The 26,606-nt window shown below is 36.0% G+C and overlaps 1 protein-coding gene across 1 annotated transcript in view; it reads left to right on the top strand.

The window, feature by feature from the left end:
• Window positions 1–26,442, top strand: part of LOC140149141 (NCK-interacting protein with SH3 domain-like) — a 31,208-nt gene extending 4,766 nt beyond the window's left edge. Inside the window, exons 2-10 of the mRNA XM_072171325.1 lie at window positions 6,951–7,060; window positions 8,397–9,045; window positions 10,742–10,918; window positions 11,518–11,604; window positions 15,817–16,036; window positions 20,370–20,498; window positions 21,644–21,736; window positions 21,942–22,114; window positions 22,986–26,442. Coding sequence (XP_072027426.1) covers window positions 6,951–7,060; window positions 8,397–9,045; window positions 10,742–10,918; window positions 11,518–11,604; window positions 15,817–16,036; window positions 20,370–20,498; window positions 21,644–21,736; window positions 21,942–22,114; window positions 22,986–23,183 — 1,836 coding nt within the window. The 3' untranslated portion in view covers window positions 23,184–26,442. The remainder of the gene's footprint in view (window positions 1–6,950; window positions 7,061–8,396; window positions 9,046–10,741; window positions 10,919–11,517; window positions 11,605–15,816; window positions 16,037–20,369; window positions 20,499–21,643; window positions 21,737–21,941; window positions 22,115–22,985) is intronic.
• Window positions 26,443–26,606: the final 164 nt, after the last annotated feature.

Consider the following 26,606-nt stretch of genomic DNA (forward strand, 5'->3'; position numbering starts at 1 on the left):
ACCATTTTGGCACTATTTTGTGTAAAATTTTAGTTTGAAGTCTTTCGTGGACAAGTTTTCTTTAAAAAAAAAAAAAAGAAAGAAGAAAAAAAAGCGCAGTGATTTATAGTGCGCTACGCACAGGCACAACGCCTAGACGTTGATCCACAAGCCTCAGCACACTTTACAGGTTGTCGCTGACCACTACGGCCCCGCATCATTCCACAAACCATTAAACAACAAATCAGGGACTTTGCTGCTTCAAGAGCGCACACCCACAATTCCACAAATAACCATCGCAACCAGGATCAGCTCCCAATTTCGTGACGGGTTACAACGAGACAAATTAGCAGTGAGTTCCTTGTCCCGGGGAATTTCCCGATAACTCAATTTTTCCACGTGAGCGTATAGGCACCGCCAGGGTTCGAACCCGCAACCTCTCGTACCACAGTCGAACGCCTTATCGATTGAGCTAACTTGACTGCTAATATTGAGCTAACTTGACTGCTAATTATTATTATTGCAAGGGCCTAACTAACTAACTAATTATTATTATTGCAAGGGCCTAAACTGGCAAATATTGAAAGCAGAAGCGAAAATGGCCACTTGTTTATCGACTACGCAGGGGGGTGTTTGAGGGGGGATGTTTCCCCCTCAGAAGTTGTGAAATTTTTCAAAATGAAGGCCCAATTGAAGCCATTTGGTGCATCATTTTTACACTATTTAAATCATTGCTTTACAAGACTTGAGACTCACAATATTAAAGCATGCATGTATATGATGTATTGATGTTAAAGTCAGCACGGAGTCCGTCTTAATACTAGTAATACTGACTTAGTGACAAAATGTGACGACGGGCCATGCATATCGGCGGGCCGGCAGTAATTTTCACATGCTTTTAGGACGAGAACTCGCCTTCAAGCAATGGCTTAAATAATTGCAGGCCTATTATAAGACCTACTTCCGATCAACCCCACTGTATGTGTTTTAGGCATAGGTCTACTATACGTGCAATGTTAACTTTTTTCTCTCCTCCTTTTCTCCCTTTTTTCTTATCTATTTCCCTTTTTCTCCTTTCTCTTCTCTTCTCTTCTCTTCTCTTCTCTTCTCTTCTCTTCTCTTCTCTTCTCTTCTCTTCTCTTCTCTTCTCTTCTCTTCTCTTCTCTTCTCTTCTCTTCTCTTCCTTCCCCTCTTTTTTCTTTTCCTTTCCTCCTCCTTCTCCCCTTTCTCTGCGATTTGCCGGCGGCACGATTTTGCTGACGGATTTTATGTAAGGCAGTGTATTTATGTGATTTGATGTTAGGCCCTTGTTTTTTTTTTCTCTCTTTTTTTTCTTTTGTTTCTTTCATTTCTCCCTTCCTTTCTTTCATCTATTCTTTTTCCTTTTCTTTCTTTCTTTCTTTCTTTGATTCTTTCTCCCTTCCCTGCCTTTCTTCCTCTTTTCTTTCTCCTTTCCTTTCTTTCTCCCCTAAACCATTCCTTTCATTCTTTCTTTGTTTTTCCCTTCCTTTGTTTCTTTCTCTTTCTTTCTTTCTCTTCCCTTTCTCTTCTTCAGGTATGATTGGGGGGGGGGGCACATGCCATTTTCTTATGGTATTTTCTAAATTTTCAAATTGAAGGGGCAGGAGGGGCAATGTGCCCCTATGATGCTATGCTATACATCGAACAACTGAATACAAGCACAACGTGTGGACCAATATATTTTTGTAAACATTTTAGGCCTATAACAAAATGTATATTTCATACAAATTGTACAACTATAGTTTCTACCCTATGACCTATAAAAGTTACCTGTTATCAAAGTGTCCGCAAAAAACTGGTCATCGCAAGTATCTTTGATGCTGAAAATTAAGGATATTCACACAGGGACAAGCCAAAAACCTTACCTCGATCGTAAAATCCAGCCGATGCATGTCATAAATAATTCATTATTCAATTGTGTAAATGTCACTGATTGTGTCCATGTATTGTTATTGCACCTGCGATCTCGCGCGAGAGCAGTTGTCAAGCTGAATTTATACTTGATCACTGGATCACCATGTGAATTCGCCTCTCGAAAACCTCTACGAGGTTGTTAAGCATCGAGCACGCTGACTGGCTTAGCAATTATCAAAGTAGTTTTGTAAACCAATCAGGTTAGACGTACTTTACTGGCGAGTCACATTAATTAATACCGTAAGGCCGTCGCGTTCATTGATTGGCTTACAATTGCAAAGAATGGCTTTTGCTACCAATCGCAATACGGGTTATATGACGCCCGGCGGAAATTTTGCAAATGTCCATGATGACGTCATGCCCCATTGCCACGAGGCTGGCTTTTCTGCGAAAGCGAGCGAGTGGTACAATGTATAAAGTCAGTTTCACACCTGTGATTTAATGAAGCACATCTTAATCTTAATTTAATGAAACATGCCGCAAATTTGAAACCAGAGTTAGTGAACACCAAAAAGAGACTGCCAGGGTGTCTAAGACCAAAACGAACTACACTTGTCAAACTTGCAAGCAATTGGTGAGTGAGATTGTGGATCATGCGGTCCAGCAAAACCATGTCATCAATTCGGACAATGCCAAAATTCTTTGCAAGGAGGACGATGCTAACACAAGAAGAATCAAAGAATCCATTTGGATCAGGAGACGAGGTCCTAACGTCATGAACAGAGATGAGGGGGATCAGTATTGAGTTTTAAGTTTGGTGTATGTTTACCAATAAACCTGATGAATCTATTTAGTGAATTAAATCCCTTAATTTGATTTTTTTTAAATATGATCCCTAATGTTTTACTTATTTTGTGCAGCAAAACCAATTTCCAGTTTTTCAAATTCACAATTGCACATGTCTCACATTACTCAAGAACCCTAGCTTGAATTTGCACACAATAGTTACGCTGCTATCATTTTTCGGTCGGACAGCGTTGACAATTTTTTGCAAGGGATGTTATTTATTCTATTAATGTTGCAATTTGGATGAAATTTACTTTGATGAGTCAACTATATCTTTTGAGTAAAATTTGCTTATTTTTGAATAGTCTAAAATTTTGTTGAAGTGCAATTTTAGCAACATTCTTGGCGTTCGCCTATCCTGATCTGCTATGTTTACTTCTAAACTTACATTGCTTTACATGGTATCATGCTTCAGTGAATCCTTCTACAAATTAAATAATAAAATGCCACCCCCGGCACTACATCGTAACATCCTATGACGTTATATTGTTAATCACATGACGTCATCAGCGAGGAATATCCCGATTGTACACAAAATATCATCACAAGTCACCATCTGCTGAAGATGCTAGTCGAACTAGAGAAATGTTCCAGGTGATCAAAAAACTGTGTAGTGTTGAAGTTAAAACTCTAATTCATATACTGTTTTCCTAAGCATTTTTAATTTCAAAGGTGCCCCAACAAGAACATGTGCCAAAATAGCCCCCCCTTCCCGCTGCCCAAATTGCTTGCCCTCCCCATTTTGACTTGTCAAAAAATCTTGCCTACCATTCCTCCCAAAGCACATAATTATTGCACAGTCCCTTATCGCAACTTACAAGGATAATGTTCATAATTTGGTTTTGTTTGAATTCATCAGATATGGTGTGATATATTTTGAACAGATATCCTTGCCAAGTGTTACATTACATATCATTTTTAAATCAAAATAAAACCAAACCGGACTGAGCGCCTCATGTGACCAACAATTGGGCCAAACAGGAACCAGAACTGATATTGGATACCATTGTATGCAATATGTAATCTTTGTTCTAGAAAGTACTTATAACTTTCATTGTCATTTGTGACCCAACAAGAGTAAATGGGGAACATTGAGGGAAGTATCAAAGTTAAGCTGTTTATATTTTTATAATCTGGATTAATTAATGAACATTTGAAAACCAAAATCAACATAATGTTTCCTATTAAAGTTTTTGTTGGTTAAGATATCAATGGAAAGAGTAAAAACATATCACACATATTTTCCTTTACACTTCGATGAAACTATGTCATGTACTGATAGTATATAATGTATAGTATAGTTTTTGACCTTGTTCCACATGTGCTCATAAGTCTAAATGGGATTTGTGACAGTGTGCCTCATTTAGTGGTGTTGGGTCACATTTGGAATTGAATACCTGATTGGAAGAAGGGCCCAACTCCATCAAAACTGCTTTTGAGATATAAAGAAAAAAAGTTTTATAGGCAGAATATTTTCATCTTCAGGGGACCTTTCATACATGAACATACAATACTACATACATTTGAAATTATATATGATGTTTCCATGGCAATGGTACAGGTCTTAATACGAGCTGGAGTTGGGCCCTTCTTCCACTAATATACTGCAAGTGCCAGTTCCGTAAGCAGATGTGTTATAAAATTTGGTAATTATTCATTAATTGCACAAGTAGAAGTTGGCGAGAAAGTTCATTGTAGTGAAAAGCAGATTTCATGGATGAACAAAATTCCTTTTAACCCAATATTTGTGGAAAAAGGGCCCAACTCCATTGAGTTGGACCTTTCTTCCATGAAAACCATGTTTAAGTGTATGTGGAAGACTATTTAGAGAGTGGATTTTGGCTCATCTTTCACACACAAGGAAGAACAATATGCTGGCAATAAAATGCTGAGTCTAACTCATTTTTGTAAAAAACTGGAGTTGGGCCCTTCTTCCACTCAGATATTAAATGGGTTATGTGACAAACTGGAGGTATTATACTTATAGCTAGGCCTGCTAAGAATACTCGATTTTGGAGGCCAAAAAACGCACCCCGATTTTACAAAAAACGCAAAAGATTTCCCGCCAAAAATGCAAAATATAAATTTTTTTTTTTTTTTACGATTTATAATTTTTTTCCATGGATTTGGAGAGTCCCTGGACCTAACATCAAGTGCTACATGTACCATCATTAAAAAAAATTAGAAAAAATAAATAAAGAAAGAAAGAAAGAAAATAAAAAAAAATAAAAAATTGCGTTTAAAAAAAAAATTTTGCGGATTTAGAGAGTCCCTTGACCTAGAGTGAAGTACTGCAATCATTTGTGGTTGATTTAAAAAATGGAATAAAGTTACCAAAAATTACAAGTTTGTATCCAAATGGGATCGATTTGTAACTTGTGTTCACTGCATAGTCTATTGAAGATATAAAAATGCATTGGTTTTGTACACAAGTCTATATCTTAGATAGATTTTGAAGTGAACACAAGTTATAAATTGGTCCCATTTGGATACAAATTTGTAATTTTTTTGTATCTTTTTTCCAATTTTTTTTTTTTTTTTTAATGATGGTAGCACTTGATGTAAGGTCCATGGACTCTCCAAATCCGCGAAAAAAAAAAAAAAATCGCAAAAAAAAAAAAAGCCAAAATACGCAAATTGCGGGCGCAAATAATGCAATTATGTATTCTTAGCAGCCCTACTTATAGCTTTTGAAACATTCAGGGGGATCGACTACTACCCTGAAAATAAACCACAAATGTAAGGCAATTGCACCTGTCCTTTAAGTGTGTTGATGCACCAGAGTTTAACCCTAAAACTACTGAGCCACATTTTGTAATACGGACTACAAATTTCCAATAAGCCGGTTCACAATTCCAGATTTCGGCATACTTGCAATGCATTATGGGAAAAATGGAGATAAATACGAGGAGGCTACAGTACATTTCTAATGCGGTGAACTGTGCCGTTTGCATAAAAACATCTTGTACTGGAATTTTGCCAATTATTTTGTCTTTATTTCTGTATGATATCAATATATTTAATCAAATACAATGTATCATGAAGAAATAAAGACAAAATAATCGGCAAAATTCCAGTACAAGATGTTTTTATGCAAATGGCACAGTTCACCGCATTGGAAATGTACAGTAGCCTCCTTGTATTTATCTCCAATTTTATTTGGCGACTTTTGTTTCTGCACATGCGCAGTTGTAATTGCGAAAGGGCTTAATATTATAAACGTCAAATACCTTAATATTCGGTACTAATGTATAGCTATGGCTCCTCTATCCAGTGATACCAAAATAAATACAAACCTTCCCCACAATGTCGTATGATGTTCTGGCTATGTACAAAAGTATGTAGGCAAAATTAATTTTCAGCTAAAAATTCTATGAGCATGTAATTTCACTGAATTTTCTCCTAAATATGAAAGAAAATGACTAACTAATAAGTAAAAAGTCAATATCTCTTGGAATGATTTTACAAGAGTGAAATGAAAATCATGCATTTTACTGTAGAAACCTGTGGTGGGCCTCGCTAACCCTCCCCCACCCTGGTCATTTTTGATGGTCAGTAGGTATGCACAATTTTGCCTGCTGAGACTTTAAAACAAAATGAAAGAGAAGATCATCATTAAAAACGTGTGTCAATTTTTAAAAAGTGACCAAAAATCACTATACGCCACTATGGAATACAGCTGACGATTTGGGCTAGATAAGATTGGAACCCAGGTGTTGCCCTATTGGATGAACTTGACCATTCTACAAACATTCAATTCAAAATGCTTCTCTTTACAGAAGTTAAATAAGCCTTTGGTTACTTAGTATGAAAGCTTGAATCGAGATTCTATCACTCATGGAAATCATAGATTTGATAATTAAAAAAAATATGAAAAAGAAAAGTGGATGGATGCAGCTCCTCTTAATATTACAAGGCTGAAATGCCAATTCTTAAATGACAAATTGCAGAATTTCCAAAAGTGACATTTTCCCTAGATAAATTTGCTTATGCAAAAAGTAGACTTAAATCCCTAAAATGGTCAACAGTTGAAATAATCCTGCTAATGCAGAGTGATTAATTAATAGAACAATGATGCACAAAATCTGTGTCCATTGAATAAATTGATCACTTCATTTCATCAGTAGTACAGAGAGCATCTTTTTTATACATGGGAATATTATGCCACATGTAACTCCTAAATGACCATGTTGTACATTTTTTCACAAATTGATAATTTGGTTGTATGATTTTGTTATCTTTTCTTACAGAGTAAGACTGAGGAAGTTTTGAAGTCTATAGACAATGCCATGGAGTTCATTCACATGGCAGCTACTAGTAAAGGGGGAGTTTATACTAAAGATCAGAGAGATACTTTACAGTGAGTACATAGTTTAAATACATTTTCTTCTTGAAAGATATCATTTTGAAAGCTCTACAATGCATTTAACATGATTCCATGGTATTATTGCTTGCAAATGATAGGAAACACACTGAAGTTGAAAGTTTGCAGGTTGACTTCATTGTGAATTTGAGAAAAATTTGGCAGTACTTACAAATGTGATCTTATTGTTTATTTGCCAATGATCTTGTCTAATACACAGTGTGCTTTGATTTACATGTAGAAGCACATGAAGCCAGTTCTATTTGTATACATTCAGGAATCTGCTGTAACAAAATAAATTAAACCAAATGAAAAACATAGCACCCAAAACAATCATTCAGTATTCATTTGCTTGCTCATTAAAGGAATTCTGTACCGTAAACTAATGAATGGCTAATATAGTTATATACCCCTAAATTAAACATACCAGACGGTCTATATGAATTGCGGAATATTCCTAACAAAGAAAAAGCACTTTTAATCCTTCGTTTCTGCGATTCAAGGGAGCCGCCATGATAGCTGCTTGCGAATCCTTTCTGCCACAAGCGGTAGTGTAACCTTTCACACAGACCCACGGCGAGCGTATGTTGCTGTATGGCATTCGCGACCCCTACAGCGAATTTTGGTTTTTAGTGCTGTTTTTACTTTTCGTTCTCAAAGACATTGTTGATCATAAATATTACTTAAAATACATTTTTTTATGTTCTTCTGTAGTTTTATGGGTAAAAATTGTTGCGTTTTCTTTTGAACGAATGTTGAATCTGAACTTTGGTAGTATTCGCTTCGTGTCACCAAAGTTCACAAGGGACGAGGCTTGTGGCACGGATTTCGCTGGTTTCAAAATCGGGGTACCGTTACAGCGTAATAAAAAATACATCGGGTATCAATATGGCAGCCACCATGGATCGCAAACTCACCACTGATCGTCGTAAGGAATTAAGATTTTCTCCTTTATTTGGACGTATATAAGCTGGGGACTTTTACTGTTTGTCGTTTTTATTATTACTGCAACTATATAGCCATTGATTGGTTTATGGTACAGATTCCATTTAATTAATAATATTTCATTCATTTGTTCATTCATTTTTATATTGGTTCATTTGTTCATTCATTTGTTTGTTCATTCTTGGTACAATCTGCTAGTATCACTACAGTTATAGAAGGAATAATATGAATTGTAAACAGTAATTTTATTTTGCTACACACAGATTAGCATACATGTACATATTTAGCATAATATGCCTTTAAAGTTGTATTCAACGGTTACCATGGTGATTGATGTTAATTAATTTCCTGAATCAATTTGTGTATATCCCCTTCACCTTATTTACAGGAAACTACTAGAGCACAGGCAGTTAGTACTAAATGATCAAAGTACTGGTGCACCATCACAGCCTTCAAGAACAGCCCCTGATTTAAACAGTACTCATAGGACATCAACTAAGACACGTACAGCTCCAAGCCCACCATCAAGTGGATCTCCACCACCACCGTCAATGGGAACTAAAAGTAGCGTAGAGAGTAACACAAAAGGATCAGAAGATAAAAGTGATCAATCAAAATCAAGGAACATGTCAACAAAATCAAGGTCAGCCCCACCTCCTCCCCAGAGAGCGGATGTCACACCTACGGAGACCGAAGTGTCATCACCACCAACAGAACTTAATAGTAGAGAATCGCCAACAACAAGTCCTGTGAGGTCAGCACCAGTAGCACCCAATTCCACATCTTCTTCAGTCACATCCTCCCCACTAAGATCACCAACAAGACCAGCTCCTACATCACCACCAATGAGTCCAACCCGAGATCAAGTCATCATCCCACCAAGACTTGGAGTTGAACTGGTAGAGAAGGTTCGAGTGAACACAGGACTGAGCCATGATAAGTCACAACTTGCTATTGCTACAGTGATTTGTCATATGAGAGATTCTGTACCTGGGCTAGCTGATGCCATGGAAGTAGTCTTGGCCAATCTAGAGAGGGTAAGTGGCTTACAATGTTTAGTTTGCACAGATAATTCTACCAGTCGCACAACTTTTCATGATGGCCCTTTTTATCACTTTGTGTCTAGGTCCATGGATATTGTGACCTAGAATAGGGAAAAACATTTATATCACAGTGAGATAAAGATGTTGGCACATTTTAAAATCAGATTGTCACTATTGTTGGCTTGAGTCCCATGTGGTAGAGTTGATGATATTGTGTCAATTATGTTTCTATGTTGTAGTTTTTGGATTAGTTATGTTCAGCCAAAATTGTTGTACTAAGATCCGGGGGGAGGGCACTCAGAATAATACTTGTAAGCATCCACATGAAAGAAAACATGGATTCAGGGTGGTTTTGAAAAGCAAAATGCAGATTTGCAATTAGGGTTTCAAACACTCATTTTATTTTACTAGAAGAAGGGGGTGTTTTTTGTTAGAATGATCCTCGTTTAGGGTAGTTTTTTTTATAAATTACTCAATTAACGGCCATTAGTTGTGGCATATTTAATAAGTTATTTGGCTCAAAAGAGTGGTTTCTGAAAGATTTTACCAACTAGATTTTAAAACATTTCGAGCCGATTTCAACAGTGCAAGGCCAAGGAATAGCCGATCATCATCGCTGCTAGCCCGGCTGCTGGCAACAACATCTGACAGCGATACCAGAAGGATCCAAAACAAATTGAACCATTGACCCTGCATGTACTATTGATAGTTTTGACAGTTTTCCACAGACTTTAAAACCCTGATATATACCTGGGGATTTGGACTGGCAAAACATCCCCAGGTTAACTCAGCTTTGTCATATAATTATATATCTCTGAATATTTTTGATTGGTTTAAAGTTCTTATTTTATATCAAACAATCTAAAATCTAAACTATCACATAGAATATTTTACTGTGCAATGTCTATCCTCATTTCAAACCAATTCCTTGCTTAGGGTTTTTTTATTTGAGTAAAATCCTCCTTTAGGGTTAGTTTGACAGATTTTCAACATCCTAGCTTAGGGTTATTCTTGAAAGTCAATTCATGTGGATGCTCACAACTTTTATACATGAGTGCCCCTACCCCCTTTCCGGGGCTAAGATCAGCAGGATTGGATAGTCTTATTTTGTAAAGATTACCTGTGACTTCTATCATGACAGAAAAAGCTAACAATAGTCATGGTAGTAGTATCAATGCTATCATTACAATCTGGGTGGACAAAGGTGGCTAACAAAATGAGAATCAAAGACTTGCTCTAAATACATTGTATGGTAGCACATTAATGTTTGCATCATGAAAGGTTGGTAAAATAATGTCACCAGAAGTGGACCAGTATAACATCTGTACTGTCACACATTTACCTCCCGTCTATAGCATGTCCATCTAGAAGCTTAAAGTTAGTCATTAGTTGCTGCTGTTTTCAATATACACAAACCCAACTTGTAAATGTCAAGGAATTCTTCAAACTCAAAATAAAAATATTGATACTAAAAGTGGCAAATGATGTTTAAAGTCGTTTCTTCCATGCTTCTGAGGATACTCACATGACAACAACAGTTTAAAAGATTATTCTAGAAAAATACAGTACTTTTTTGTTTTGATTAAAAAAATCTTTTTCTGTTTTACCAAATGAACCATAGTTAAATCCTTTATTTCTAACTAGCAATAAAGCCCTGACCCTTAGTTTCTTTACTTTGTTTTGCACACAGAGGCGGACATCAAGTTCCAGTACTTTGCCATTAGAAGGTGGTCATGACCAGGAGAGATTACAGGTGATCTTCCAAGAATTAACAGAATGTAAGGATGATTCTCAACAAAGAAGTTGGGCATTACATGAAGATGAGCGTATCATCACAGATCACCTGCAAGAACTCATCACTATACTGGTAAGCAGTCTGGGTATGAGTTGTATGGAAATTATATCAAATAAGCTCAAATACTCTGGGGAAAAATATTGATGTTCCTCATGTGTGTGGCTTCCTCAGCTATGTAATTACTTGCCATGATCAGTATCCCAGTAAGTCAATAATGCATTCATCATGTTTTATTTTTTAATTTAGCAGGGATACAGTGACAGCTTGAAATTATATTTATAAGAAATAAAGGTAATACAGTAATCCTTTACACCCAAATAATGTATGTGTCAGAGGCAGTAAAAACATATATAATGGGTTAGGCACAAATGTTTTTTCTGCCGAAGACACATTATTTGGGTGTAAATGTTTTTTGGATAATGCTACATACACCCTTTATTTCTATTTTATTACCAAAAAAAAGTGCAATTTAAAGAGAAGATATCACTTTTTGCCCAAATATTTTTAGTTGTTTACTTCGAGGTGGAGTCTCATATGCATAAGTGACGGCGCCTACCACAAAAATATTGCGTTTTGTGATGAAACTCTTCATATACTCTTCTAGTGTAATATATCATTTGTTAACGGATGTACAGTGTTTATGATTGTTTTATTCTTATATCTCATTACAGTCTGATGCAGATCCTAAAGTATGCAGAGCTGTTATTCAGCAAAACCACTATGAAGCAATACATGACCTGGTGCTCTACTATCAAATGGTAAGCAGACACACATCATTACAAAACCACTATGAAGCAATACATGACCTGGTTCTCTACTATCAAATGGTAAGTCAAATCACACCATTACAAAACCACTATGAAACAATACATGACCTGGTTCTCTACTATCAAATGGTAAGCAGACACACACCATTACAAAACCACTATGAAGCAAAACATGACCTGGTTCTCTACTATCAAATGGTAAGTAGACACACCATTACAAAACCACTATGAAGCAATACATGACCTGGTTCTCTACTATCAAATGGTAAGTCAAATCACACCATTACAAAACCACTATGAAACAATACATGACCTGGTTCTCTACTATCAAATGGTAAGCAGACACACATCATTACAAAACTACTATGAAGCAATACATGACCTGGTTCTCTACTATCAAATGGTAAGTCAAATCACACCATTACAAAACCACTATGAAACAATACATGACCTGGTTCTCTACTATCAAATGGTAAGCAGACACACATCATTACAAAACTACTATGAAGCAATACATGACCTGGTTCTCTACTATCAAATGGTAAGTCAAATCACACCATTACAAAACCACTATGAAACAATACATGACCTGGTGCTCTACTATCAAATGGTAAGTAAATCACACCATTACAAAACCACTATGAAGCAATACATGACCTGGTGCTCTACTATCAAATGGTAAGTCAAATCACACCATTACAAAACCACTATGAAGCAATACATGACCTGGTGCTCTACTATCAAATGGTAAGTCAAATCACACCATTACAAAACCACTATGAAACAATACATGACCTGGTGCTCTACTATCAAATGGTAAGTAAATCACACCATTACAAAACCACTATGAAGCAATATATGACCTGGTTCTCTACTATCAAATGGTAAGTAAATCACACCATTACAAAACCACTATGAAGCAATACATGACCTGGTTCTCTACTATCAAATGGTAAGCAGACACACATCATTACAAAACCACTATGAAGCAATACATGACCTGGTTCTCTACTATCAAATGGTAAGTAGACACACACCATTACAAAACCACTATGAAGCAATACATGACCTGGTGCTCTACTATCAAATGGTAAGTAAATCACACCATTACAAAACCACTATGAAGCAATACATGACCTGGTGCTCTACTATCAAATGGTAAGTAAATCACACCATTACAAAACCACTATGAAGCAATACATGACCTGGTTCTCTACTATCAAATGGTAAGTAAATCACACCATTACAAAACCACTATGAAGCAATACATGACCTGGTGCTCTACTATCAAATGGTAAGTAAATCACACCGTTACAAAACCACTATGAAGCAATACATGACCTGGTTCTCTACTATCAAATGGTAAGTACACATACACCATTACAAAACCACTATGAAGCAATACATGACCTGGTGCTCTACTATCAAATGGTAAGTAAATCACACCATTACAAAACCACTATGAAGCAATACATGACCTGGTGCTCTACTATCAAATGGTAAGTAAATCACACCATTACAAAACCACTATGAAGCAATACATGACCTGGTTCTCTACTATCAAATGGTAAGTAAATCACACCATTACAAAACCACTATGAAGCAATATATGACCTGGTTCTCTACTATCAAATGGTAAGTAAATCACACCATTACAAAACCACTATGAAGCAATACATGACCTGGTGCTCTACTATCAAATGGTAAGTAAATCACACCATTACAAAACCACTATGAAGCAATACATGACCTGGTGCTCTACTATCAAATGGTAAGTAAATCACACCATTACAAAACCACTATGAAGCAATACATGACCTGGTTCTCTACTATCAAATGGTAAGTACACACACACCATTACAAAACCACTATGAAGCAATACATGACCTGGTGCTCTACTATCAAATGGTAAGTAAATCACACCATTACAAAACCACTATGAAGCAATACATGACCTGGTTCTCTACTATCAAATGGTAAGTAAATCACACCGTTACAAAACCACTGTGAAGCAATATATGACCTGGTTCTCTACTATCAAATGCTAAGTAGACACACACCATTACAAAAACACTATGAAGCAATACATGACCTGGTGCTCTACTATCAAATGGTAAGCAGACACACACCATTACAAAACCACTATGAAGCAATACATGACCTGGTTCTCTACTATCAAATGGTAAGTAGACACACACCATTACAAAAACACTATGAAGCAATACATGACCTGGTGCTCTACTATCAAATGGTAAGTAAGTCACACCATTACAAAACCACTATGAAGCAATACATGACCTGGTGCTCTACTATCAAATGGTAAGTAAATCACACCATTACAAAACCATTATGAAGCAATACATGATCTGGTCTTTTACTATCAAATGGTAAGTAGACACACACCATTACAAAACCACTATGAAGCAATACATGACCTGGTGCTTTACTATCAAATGGTAAGTAAATCACACCATTACAAAGCCACTATGAAGCAATACATGACCTGGTTCTCTACTATCAAATGGTAAGTACACACACACCATTACAAAACCACTATGAAGCAATATATGACCTGGTGCTCTACTATCAAATGGTAAGTAAATCACACCATTACAAAACCACTATGAAGCAATACATGATCTGGTTCTCTACTATCAAATGGTAAGCAGACACACACCATTACAAAACCACTATGAAGCAATACATGACCTGGTGCTTTACTATCAAATGGTAAGTAAATCACACAATTACAAAGCCACTATGAAGCAATACATGACCTGGTGCTCTACTATCAAATGGTAAGTAAATCACACCATTACAAAGCCACTATGAAGCAATACATGACCTGGTGCTTTACTATCAAATGGTAAGTAAATCACACAATTACAAAGCCACTATGAAGCAATACATGACCTGGTGCTCTACTATCAAATGGTAAGTAAATCACACCATTACAAAGCCACTATGAAGCAATACATGACCTGGTGCTTTACTATCAAATGGTAAGTCAAATCACACCATTACAAAGCCACTATGAAGCAATACATGACCTGGTTCTCTACTATCAAATGGTAAGTAAATCACACAATTACAAAGCCACTATGAAGCAATACATGACCTGGTGCTCTACTATCAAATGGTAAGTCAAATCACACCATTACAAAACCACTATGAAGCAATACATGACCTGGTGCTCTACTATCAAATGGTAAGTACACACACACCATTACAAAACCACTATGAAGCAATACATGACCTGGTTCTCTACTATCAAATGGTAAGTAAATCACACCATTACAAAGCTACTATGAAGCAATACATGACCTGGTGCTCTACTATCAAATGGTAAGTAAATCACACCATTACAAAGCCACTATGAAGCAATACATGACCTGGTTCTCTACTATCAAATGGTAAGTAAATCACACAATTACAAAGCCACTATGAAGCAATACATGACCTGGTGCTCTACTATCAAATGGTAAGTAAATCACACCATTACAAAGCTACTATGAAGCAATACATGACCTGGTGCTCTACTATCAAATGGTAAGTAAATCACACAATTACAAAGCCAGTATGAAGCAATACATGACCTGGTGCTCTACTATCAAATGGTAAGTAAATCACACCATTACAAAACCACTATGAAGCAATACATGACCTGGTGCTCTACTATCAAATGGTAAGTAAATCACACCATTACAAAACCACTATGAAGCAATACATGACCTGGTGCTCTACTATCAAATGGTAAGTAAATCACACCATTACAAAGCCACTATGAAGCAATACATGACCTGGTGCTCTACTATCAAATGGTAAGTAAATCACACAATTACAAAGCCACTATGAAGCAATACATAACCTGGTGCTTTACTATCAAATGGTGAGTCAAATCACACAATTACAAAACCACTATGAAGCAATACATGATCTGGTGCTTTACTATTAAATGGTAAGTAAATCACACCATTACAAAATCACCTGGTGGTGATGGTGTAAGGAATTCTTCCAAGAATTGAGTAAAAACAAAAATATGTGATAAATTTGAATCAAATTAAATGATGTTGTAATGAAAGGGAAAAGATGAACAAGAACCAATGAACAAAAGAAACCACCTTGTTTAATTACACACATATTTTTCATGTAGTACCTTAGTTTTAGTAATGGATGATAATTTGGTTACTGTTACACTTACAGGAGCTTCGTTCATCACTAAGGCTGCTTCTTTTGAAGACTTTTGGTGCTTTGTGTGGACTGGATCCAGAAGCATTGTCCAATCTGCTATCATCAATATTACCTGTAGAATTAGCTCGTGATATGCAAACAGACACACAGAACATTCAGAAGCTGACTTTTTCTGCACTTGTTTGTACTATGCTCTTATCCAGTGGAGAGCCTATACCTTACACACACTATGGTAAGAAGATATATTAAATGATGTCTGTAAAAGAAATATTTATCAATTAAATCCTCCTCCCCTTCACTCATAAGGGAGGTGGCCTAAGTCATAACTTCATAATGTCATAAATAGCCGCTTACGCAAATGGCAAGGCAGTGAGAGCACGGACATGATATATAAAAAATTTGCTTGACCCAGGATCGGTGAAAGAGAACTTCCCATAAATTTATGGGAACTGGAAAGGAAAATCTCTACAGAGTTGGAGGGCCTGTGTTTACATTATCAGGCATTATTCACAGGCCCGAGGGAGGGTCTAGCTTAGAGTCCGAAGTTTTCCGTTTTATGGAAAATGGAAAAAAATCACAGAATCGGAGGTACAGTACGGAAAATGACATTTTTTTATGACGTGACAAAAATTGTTAAAAGATAGGAGAAATAAATGTTAAAAACAATTTTGAGTTGTGTGTGTCAACTTTTATGATAAAAATACTGTTTAATAATACCGAAATAAAGGTATATTACCAAGGCATGAACCCCCTTTTTATCCATCCAAACATCGTAACAGTCGGCCTATTATCGTTAGAATATTCCAATCAGAGCATATTGATCGCGATATTGAACACTTTATTGTGACATTAATATCATTCATAATCATTGTTTATACATTTTAAGCTTTATTCATAAAACACAGATTTACAAATTTTACAACACAGATTACAACACGGAAAATGGATTTTAGAAAACGGCAAACTTCAGACTCTAGTCTTGCTAATGATATATCCAGGATAGGATATGAAATATTGTCGCTCATAATCTCAAATTCATAGTTACACTACCTGGATGAATGATAATCTTCAGAATCATACTTATCAATTCATAATGTACAATGTAATTGTAAAAGCTAATGCAATGGATTTTTTGGATGTAAGCAGGAAGGATTGGGACAGTGAGGGGTTTCTTTCACCCTACTCTTTTCAAATCTGACTGTGACATGTATGACTTTCTATACATAGGGCAGACAGCTTAAGATGGAGAACTCTCATGGTTTATTTACCCAATTCTAATCAACCATGGGGGAAAGCAGTGCAGGTGTTGCAAATTAAATTCAGGCTTATTTTCCAAGTCTATAACCAGGGGTGGAATTTCGTTCAGTGCCACGGGAATCCAAGTGGATTCTCGCAGGAGATTTTTGCGAGAGTCCATGGATTCCCGCAAACGGATTCTCGTAGTACAATCTTGCAGGGAGTCCAAAATAAATTGGCAAATTTGTGCTTGCTTATACAATGTAGATCATTTTGGGCAGGCACGGTACATGCATTATGTAAAATGCATTCAGTTTGTATTACTATATAAAGAAAGGGTGTAGAGAATGCAATTAAATGATTGTCAAATAACACTAACGAAGTTGGTTTTTAAAATGTATGTTGTCCCTTCACTACCATAAGTCATCGCGTCCCTTGCAACTTTACATTTATATTTTGATGCTATTTTCTGGCAATGCGATTTACACACCTTGCAATAAGCTTTAATCGCATTCGAGCCATCTTTGTCATGTTCGTTGTACTCAAATAAATAGTTTTCTCTTAATTCGTCCTCCCACTTCATTAGTTGCTTTACGGTACCGTCCTGCTAGCCATTGTCACTTTCGCTCAGAAATGATCAAAATGAGGCCCAAAATCGTTTAATTTAACACATTCCAACGTGCGGTAACCTTCCAAACACGTGTGATTGGCGATGAGAGCGCAGAGTACAATTTTGACAGTCGTAAACATTCACCACAAGATCCGATATACCCGGAAGTGAGCGCATACGATTTTGGCTTTTTATTTCTTATAAAAAGAATTATGGGTAAAATGGGCGAGGGCTGGCTTTGCAGACTCGGGTCACAGTGCCGTCGTATATAGAAACCAGTTTATGATTGGCTGATTATCCTGTTGTTGATGGCTAGATATCCAATCACTGCATTGGTTAGAAACTTTTATTGATTAATCGGTAGTATTGATTACTAATTGGCTTTGTTGTTAAAAATCAGCGTTGTGTTTTCGCGATGGCGAGTCAGTGTTGAATGAAAATTTGCAGAGTGAATGAGCCGATCAAGCATGCAAGTTGACTGAAGGGATTTCCAGCGCGAGTCCACATGGACTCGCGCAATAGGACTTTACGGGAGTCTCGGCGCGAGTCGACTCGCGGACTCGCGTCGAAATTCCACCCCTGTATAACCCAGTAAGTTGCCACCATCAGGAATTGAACCTGGGACCTCATACATCAAAGATGAGTACCCAAACCATTAGGGGCATGCTCTTCTTGATTTCCCAGAGTGTTATGCAAGGGGCATTGTCATATAAACTTTGAAAGTACCATGAATACCAATAGACCCTAATTTGTACCACAAACAATCTCTGTTGACATGATCAAATCCCTTTTTAGCATCTATAAAACAAGCTAAAGTATCATCTTTACACAAATTTCTGTTTTGAACAATAGAAGACAACATATACAAATGATCTCGAGACAACCTCTGCCATTTTGCTCTTCATGAATAACATTATTTGTTTCAAGCCAATCAGTGAAGTGTTTACAAATAACATCACAGTAAATCTAACATTCCACAGAAATCAGTGTAATATGTACCTCTAAAACTCATTGGATCTCAAGGATCAGTGTTACCAGATTTAAGAATCGGATTGATGTGTCCTGATTTCCATTTAGATGAACAAATACCATGCACAAAAAACTGGGTAAATAGAGCATGTAATACTTCGGTTGTTGTTTAGTTTTTAAGCAACTCTGTAACAATTCCATCAATACCTGCAGCTTTATTTGTTTTTTAAACACATCATGATTTTATCTGAGAAAAATCTTGAGTATATGTTTGTGTACAAGAATACAAACACCATCAAATGTAGTTAGGAATATGTATCACATCATTTTCTTTCACATGACAGTCAACAATGCATATAATATCAAAGTCAAAGTAATAAACTATCTAAACGCCAACCACAGATGTTCCAACAGCCAATCTGCAATGATTGACAACAACCGATACTATCCTAATCCGAATCTTAGTCGCGCTGAGAGCCCGTGTTCTCAGAATCATTGAAAAGTTTGTTATTTACAATTTTCCACAACAGAAAACAGTTTTCTTACCAGCCTTGAGTCTGAAATGCTCCTTCCTGTTGGATTTGATTTCATCAGCTTTGATATAGAAGGGATCATTCTTCAATTCTTGCTTTGCTTTGATAATAGCATCCTTCTCGTGCAATGAAAGTACCTTAAAAATTATTGGTCTGTGTAGGGTTTTATCTGCACTATGTTTACATGTACGATGTGGGACCTCATCCGAAATATTTAGAACTAGTTTTCATTTCAGCACATTGTTGCATGTTTTTCTGGGTTTTCATCCATCTTATCTGGATCATAGTTACATAGGAGAAAGTTATGACAGTGTGGATGATGTTCAAGGTTATCCTTAAGATTCCTGAAGACTCTTCACTACCTTTTCTTGTTTGTTGATTTGTTTTTCCATGTCTTCAAATTGTTTATCAACCTTTGATGTACAGGAAGACTGGAACTCTATACACGCACCTAGTGCCTGTTCATTTTCTTTCACTAAAGCCTCGAAGTTGTCTTGACATTTTTGAAGCAGGAACTTTTGGCCATCCAAAAGTATTTTTAGTCACTGCCTAACAAAAGTTTCAAAGTCAGGTTCACTATTATTCTCATGATCGTTTATTGGGGCAATGTTGTTGTTCGCCATCTTTACTGGTTTTAAGTTTACCGCATCTGCCTCTCAGTTCCATTGTTGGCTGTGTCATAGTCATATACACAGCAGTGAAGTGGAATTTGACGGTAGAAATCCAAAGAATCTCAGCCAGTCGAGTGATAAATAAATTAAAAAATTGGTCTGAAAATGACTTTGATGTTATATAAACACTCAGTTATGTAGATTTACACCAAACCTGGCCCAAAAGGTGGTATTTGAGGACAGAAATCTCTCTTTTTTTTTAGAAAACCTCCATCATGTGAGGGTCTATCACACATGTGTTGTGAAATAAGTTTTGTTTTGTCAAAATCACAGATCTGTGTTCATCTGCTGATCGAGATTGTTGTCATCGTTAATCAGTACACTCATTTGAAAGACCATCAAGAAGAAAAAATGGTGAAGTTCCTTCCTTTCCACAGTGCTGATGATGACATGTTGGGGGGATCAGATGTTCTGTTATCAAATAATGGAATCTAAAATGTTAGCAAGTACATACATCATCTTGGAGATGATCATTTTCAATGTTTCAGAATTCTTCCTGAATAGATTTTGCAGTTTATTTTTGGATTATTTTATTTTATTTTACAGATATTTTCACTGAAGACTTTGTGACTTACCTACTAGATAAAATAGATGATCCCCCAGAGAGTGATGAAGATGAACAAATACCAGATCTCTTTGTCAATCTCATCTTGGCATACAACCTGCACTTCAGAGGTAAGCTTTGCCCCAACATCTGTGTCAATCTGTTATTAAATTAGACTAGAGTAGTTGGATTTCATTATGCTTGTTTCTCTTTCATGGATTGGTGAATAGTATGATTTCGAGAATCAAAGATAGGATTTTTATCTTTTGCCTAACCAATATTGTGTCATACTGGATGGGCTGGCCAATATACTACGATAAAAATATTGGCCAGCCCATCCATTATGTCATGATATTGGATAGGTAAATGACAAAATCCTTTTTATTCTCATTATTATTCAGTTTAAGATAATTTTTATAAAACTGCTTTTTTCCAGAAAAAATCAAGTTACTTTATCCCTGTTGCTTTAAATGAACGAAATCATCTTGGACACCTAAGGCGCTGAACTGTGTTCTTAGTTTGTGCATATTTAAACGCGAGTGCATTGATGTGTGATTATTGAGGATCAACAAGCATGCTGCCGTTGTGTGCATGCTCTGTCTATAATAATAATATGTAATATCAGATTACTATAATTGAAGACAGAATTAAGAAGACTAGTTTGCGTCTGACGTCATCTGTCAATCAAACGCGAGCATGGTTTGTTTACAAGTGTTGTGATGATATGAGTTGCTGAACGTGGCGGTAAAACCGGTCGCCTTTTGTTAATTTTGCACCTTCAAACATACAAACCATCTCAAAAGTTAGGTCTTTATAATAGGAAACTTTCTTTACCAAAGGCATCATGTCAAAAATGCCTAGAAAAGTTGCTTTTTGCCTTGTAAAAGTACGTAATTTTTCACCATTTTCTGCTATTCCTTTTCTCAGATCGGCACCAGATAAATCAACCTTCCTTTTATGCGCTAAACCAATCAAGGATCATAGGAATTTGATTGACAGTGACGTCAGACGCAAACTAGTGTTTTCATCTTTGTCTTCAGTTATAGCTGTTTTTGTTGTCATGGTTCTAAAAAAAGAACCATAGATTAATGCTGCAAGAAAGATTTAGTACTCAAGCTGATTTATACCTTTAACTATGTATAGATTGACCTAATTGTATGCTACTTGATCTGCTTGATCCAGTCTTGTAACAGGGACAATATTTTTGCAAGAAATATTTCAATGTTACTTTTATAGTGCTATGTCTGATCAAATTACTTCTGTTACTTTCATTTAGTTCCTGCTGATAATATAGTGATGAAGGCATTAGCTGGAAGAAGAACAGTAAAGACATTCAGTGAAAAAATTATGCTGTTGGTCAACAGAGGGGGTAAGTTGCTGTATTGTTGCATGTGTGTGTTTATGCAAAACACCAATGCACAGGAGTGTAACGCCTTAACCGATAGAGCTAACTTGACTGCTTCTGACATATTCTATACAAATGATATGCCTACACATCCCTAACCCCATCCAAATATCACTGGATGGTAATTGTTATTCAATAACATGATTATGTTCTATGTTTGCATTCTTAGAGGACCCAGTGAGAATGTTTGATCATGAACCTAAGCCTCCAGACTCCCTCCTGAAGATGATGGGGGATATATTCTCCAGCTCGGATACTTCTGGCATATTCTATACAAATGATATGATGGTATTCATTGATATCATTATTAGACAACTCAATGATTTATCATCTGGTGACAGTGTAAGTGTATATTTATTTTAGGCTAAAATAGTGTAAAATTGCAAATTGGCCTGGTAAACACAAAATTTTTAACATGATTTTGGGCTAAAATAGTGTAAAATTGAAAATAATTCTGTGTTTATTCAGTCATACTAGTAAAACTGGGCCAAAATGCCCCACCAGGAATTGTTTATCTTTGCCCTGCTGACAGCTGACCTAGATATGTCATAGCTTTAATTGTCCTCAAACACGGTTACCATTTCAATTGTTATACTGTTCTAGTTGGTTTATTGGATTCGGTCTACAGCAAAACAACAATGAAATAGCAAGCTCCATTTCACACATAGATTTTGTTGCATGGAGTGATTATGCAAGATATCGCTGATGTATCCCCATTCAATTTGATTGAATAGAAATACACCAACCCCATGTTAGAGATGTATACCTATTATAGTGGTGTGAATTTATTTATGGTGGGAAAAAAGCAAATATGAGACCTGTTCTTACAAAATGAGCGGGTAGGGTAGAAGAATAAGAGATATGGCGCATAGAATGAACATAGCAGAAAACAATTCAAAACAGTAGAATGTCTATCTGAAATATTGACCCTGGCAAGTTATATATCATTTTAAAGCGTATGCTCCAGAGATTAGGAATATGACATATTACTCATTGCAACTTCCCTCTCATTTTGTGGGCATAGAACTCATATTATTTTAATACATTTTTGAAAAATACTTTTAACAAGACCAACAGGAATATTTAGCCAAAGTCATTCTATAGTCAATCTATTTTTTCAGTAAAAAATAACAACAAAATATCTCCCATATAATGAAGTAATTAAAAATGTGCTGACATCTAAAAATGTGTCTACATCTTTTTATTTCTGCAGGTGAGGACTGAGTACCTGTCTCTAATCCACAGTATTTTGATGAACACACCATACTTTGATCATCGTCATCGTCTGGATGAACTGCAGAGAGTCTTTGCTGGTATTAATGAGGAAGAAGGAGAAGAGAGCCAGCAGGATAAACTCATACTAGCTGAAGTCAAGAAACTCTTCCCTCATGACTGTCCAGTTCGGTTCTGATAGAAGTGCCAGTAATATTCATTTATTATGTATTTGCAAATCAATGTATTAACTGTGAATGTGAGTCATATAGAAGCATTCATTATTTGCAACCCAGTCAGATATGAGAGAGAAGAATTGCTATATTAAAATTTACAATCAAAATTGGTTTGACAAAAATGTGGTTATGAAATTCTTCATTTTATGAAATGTATGTAATAGAACCTCATGAGATGAAGGACAGTTAATGGTTATCTTGGAATTGAAATATCCTGAGCACATTTGTCTCCAACTCACATTATTTCACTGTGTTGCAAATAGGAAAATGGTGAATATTATGTCGTTATGTGCTATTTTAATACTTAAAAGTATTTAATTGTTTTGGTGTATTTATGAAAAATCATTCCATTTCCAAATTTTTTCTTTTCTTTAGAGGTTATTTTACTCATACTTTGTACATGTTGTATTTGGATCTGATAATGTGGGCAGATTGAGTATTACCATATTGGTGTGAAACATAAATATATTTGTGAAACCATAAACAGGTAGAAGAGGAGAGAGCGGACTTGGGTTATTTTTAGCAAATTTCCCTGGCAACTTGCAGCTCAAAAACAAAACATTCCAAGCACGCAATCAACGCAAAGCGTAATGCTCGCGATGCGCAGTGGGTGCACGGTCCAGTGACCTAATTTGATTGATCCGCACAAGTTGTTTTCACCGGCAGTGGTTGTTTTCACCGGCATGACGTAGCTCCATCCCGGCCTATAATAATCAATGCACTAGATCACATTCAACTTGAAACTTGTGCCCTTCTTCTGGCTGGTGGCATGGAAATCAGTCAAGTGAAACCTAGAATATGCATGCAGGCAAAATAAATAGTGTATTGGGCATTCTTGCATGCCATTTCTTAAAAAGCTTTTGCTGTTGTGGAATCATTTCAATGCAGTGTTTTGACACTCTATAGTGCTATTTAATTGGGAAAAGACAAACAGGATCCTACATGTAACAGTTCACAAATTTAAAACAAATAAAAACCAAATAAAATGTTTTAGTTTTACTATCTTAAAATAATGATTCAAAAAGGCCTACTTTTGAATAGGCATACATGTACTTAATTAACCTTCAAATGTGCTACATTAGTCCCCCAATTGCCTCTGTATTACACCAAAAAAACTTGCAGCATGATTGCATATTTTTTGCATCCTTTCATTCCTACTACATTATTACTAGTGTCGGTGTTTTAAGGTCTTTGACTTACCATTAACTTTCCAAACTTTAAACTTGCATGAACCACATGTACACATGGACATTGAGATTTATTTTTTGCATTATGCATTGTATAAGCTGTGGTTTCATAATAATGATAATAATACACCTTACGTAAATTTAAATCGGACAAAAGATCCTTTTTATTGCATTGGTTTTGTCATTTCTTAGTGACCTCCACTTATTGTGTTGTTCATATATTAAGTAGTGCTTAATGAGCAATATAATTGTTGGTAGAAAGTTGTTAATCAAAAATGAAGGTTCAATCACCAACTCATTATGTATGCAGAATCCAGTCAAGTGTTTAACCACCATGGTAAATCATGCATCACTCTTCCGTGCATGGTCAAGCAGCTTCTTTGGTGCATGGCCAAGTAGAACTGATGTTGTATAAATTGCCAAAGAATAAGATAGATCATCATGGGAATGAAAGTTACCATGTTGTATTATTAGATCTAGTGAGTGACATCATATTGCAAACATTTTATTCACAAAAAATTACTTGCAACAAACCAGTTCTTTCTAAAATTTGCAAAAAAAGTTTTCCTTATGGATGATTGTGCTCAAGACCTCAGTCACCAAATCACAAAGTGTTTGTGGCTTCAAATTGACAATTTCACATCTTTTTATTAATTACCACATTCAGTGTTTTAAAATTTTGTTTAGCTTCTTTGATTTTTGCTCAGTTGGCTTTGGTATAAAATTAGTCACAAAAGGTGCCCAATACTGGAATAAAGAAACATTCGCATTATGAAATGCATTCTGAAATGGATATTCTGAAGTACCACTGTCTGAAATGCCACTATCCAATGCAAGCAAGAAATTCGAAGGCAGCAGGCAAATAATTGGGGCCCCTGGTGGGGTCCAAGGGGAAAGCCCCGGCTGAGGTCTGTTCATGTGTACACCTGAATAGCATTCACCTTTGTCCTTTTGTGTTATTTCACAATTAACTTGGTTGCCATGGTTACAAAAATATGATTTGATTGTGTAAATAAGGATATGACCAAACACATTTAAATGAAAGGTCAAACCTGTTATGCAGTATTTTTATTTTGTGATTTTGTAAACGGGATTTATTTCCGCATGGTCAGGCAAACACAGGTAGAGTAATTAATTGGATGGTGAAGCTATAAAATTGTTTGCCAAAAAAAATAAATAATTGTTTTCCTCAGCCACTGAGACCTGTAAAAATCACACACATTGTGTTGTTATTGTTAGGTTTTTTTATCAGAAATTGTCAACATATCACCATTTTCCACTGAATAAATTGGCAAATTATAAGTCATTTTGTGTCAATTGAATGACAGCAACTTGCAAAAACTGCATTCTTATGATTATGTTATCTTCCTGCAAACGTTACTGAAAGTTTTTATTCATGAAATATTAATTGCAAAACTCCAGTTTTTTTCAAATTTGCAGGATTACCAAACCATAAAGTGTTTATGGCTTAAAATTGACAATTGCACATCATTTTACCAGCTACTACAATCAAAAATGTTATTTAGCTTATTCAGTATTCAAAATACCCACTTTTTTTTGTGTAGCTTGGTTTAAATTTCTCAAATCGACCAACCTAACTGACCCCCAGGTTCTGACCATCCTGATTTTTCCCATTCAAGGGCAACATAACATTGTTTTTTGCCTTAGGACGAGCAAATTATCTCAACAATTTAGTTCTGCAAATTTAATTCTCAGAATTAATGAAGGCAAATACAGCTACTCTTTATCTTTAATGAGGTATAAACTATATACTGTATTCTATTACTCTTACGACCCATTATTCAAAATCGCTATTTGTTAAAACACGTCACGTGAGAGCCCATTATTTTGCATTCTATTACCCCCACGACCCATTATTCAAAATTGCGCACTGTGATTTGTTGAAACGTGTCACGTGAAAGACCACTAATTAGCAATAAAGTGGCAAGGGCAACGAACTTTATCACTTACGCTTTGGCTACGCGTAGGCGCTCCACATTGAAGTAAACAACTTGAAATATTTGGGGGAAAAAATGTGATAAATGCGCCTCACCCATTATTTACGTTTTTACTGCCTCGGACACATTATTTGCATGTAAAGGATAATGCATTACCCTTTATTTCTTAAATAATGGGTCAAGCGCTGTAACACATTCTACGCACAGCATTTTGCTTGGTTTCGCGTGCAATATTTCTGTG

Source organism: Amphiura filiformis, chromosome 3, assembly GCF_039555335.1.
Source record: "Amphiura filiformis chromosome 3, Afil_fr2py, whole genome shotgun sequence".
Lineage (NCBI taxonomy): Eukaryota > Metazoa > Echinodermata > Ophiuroidea > Amphilepidida > Amphiuridae > Amphiura > Amphiura filiformis.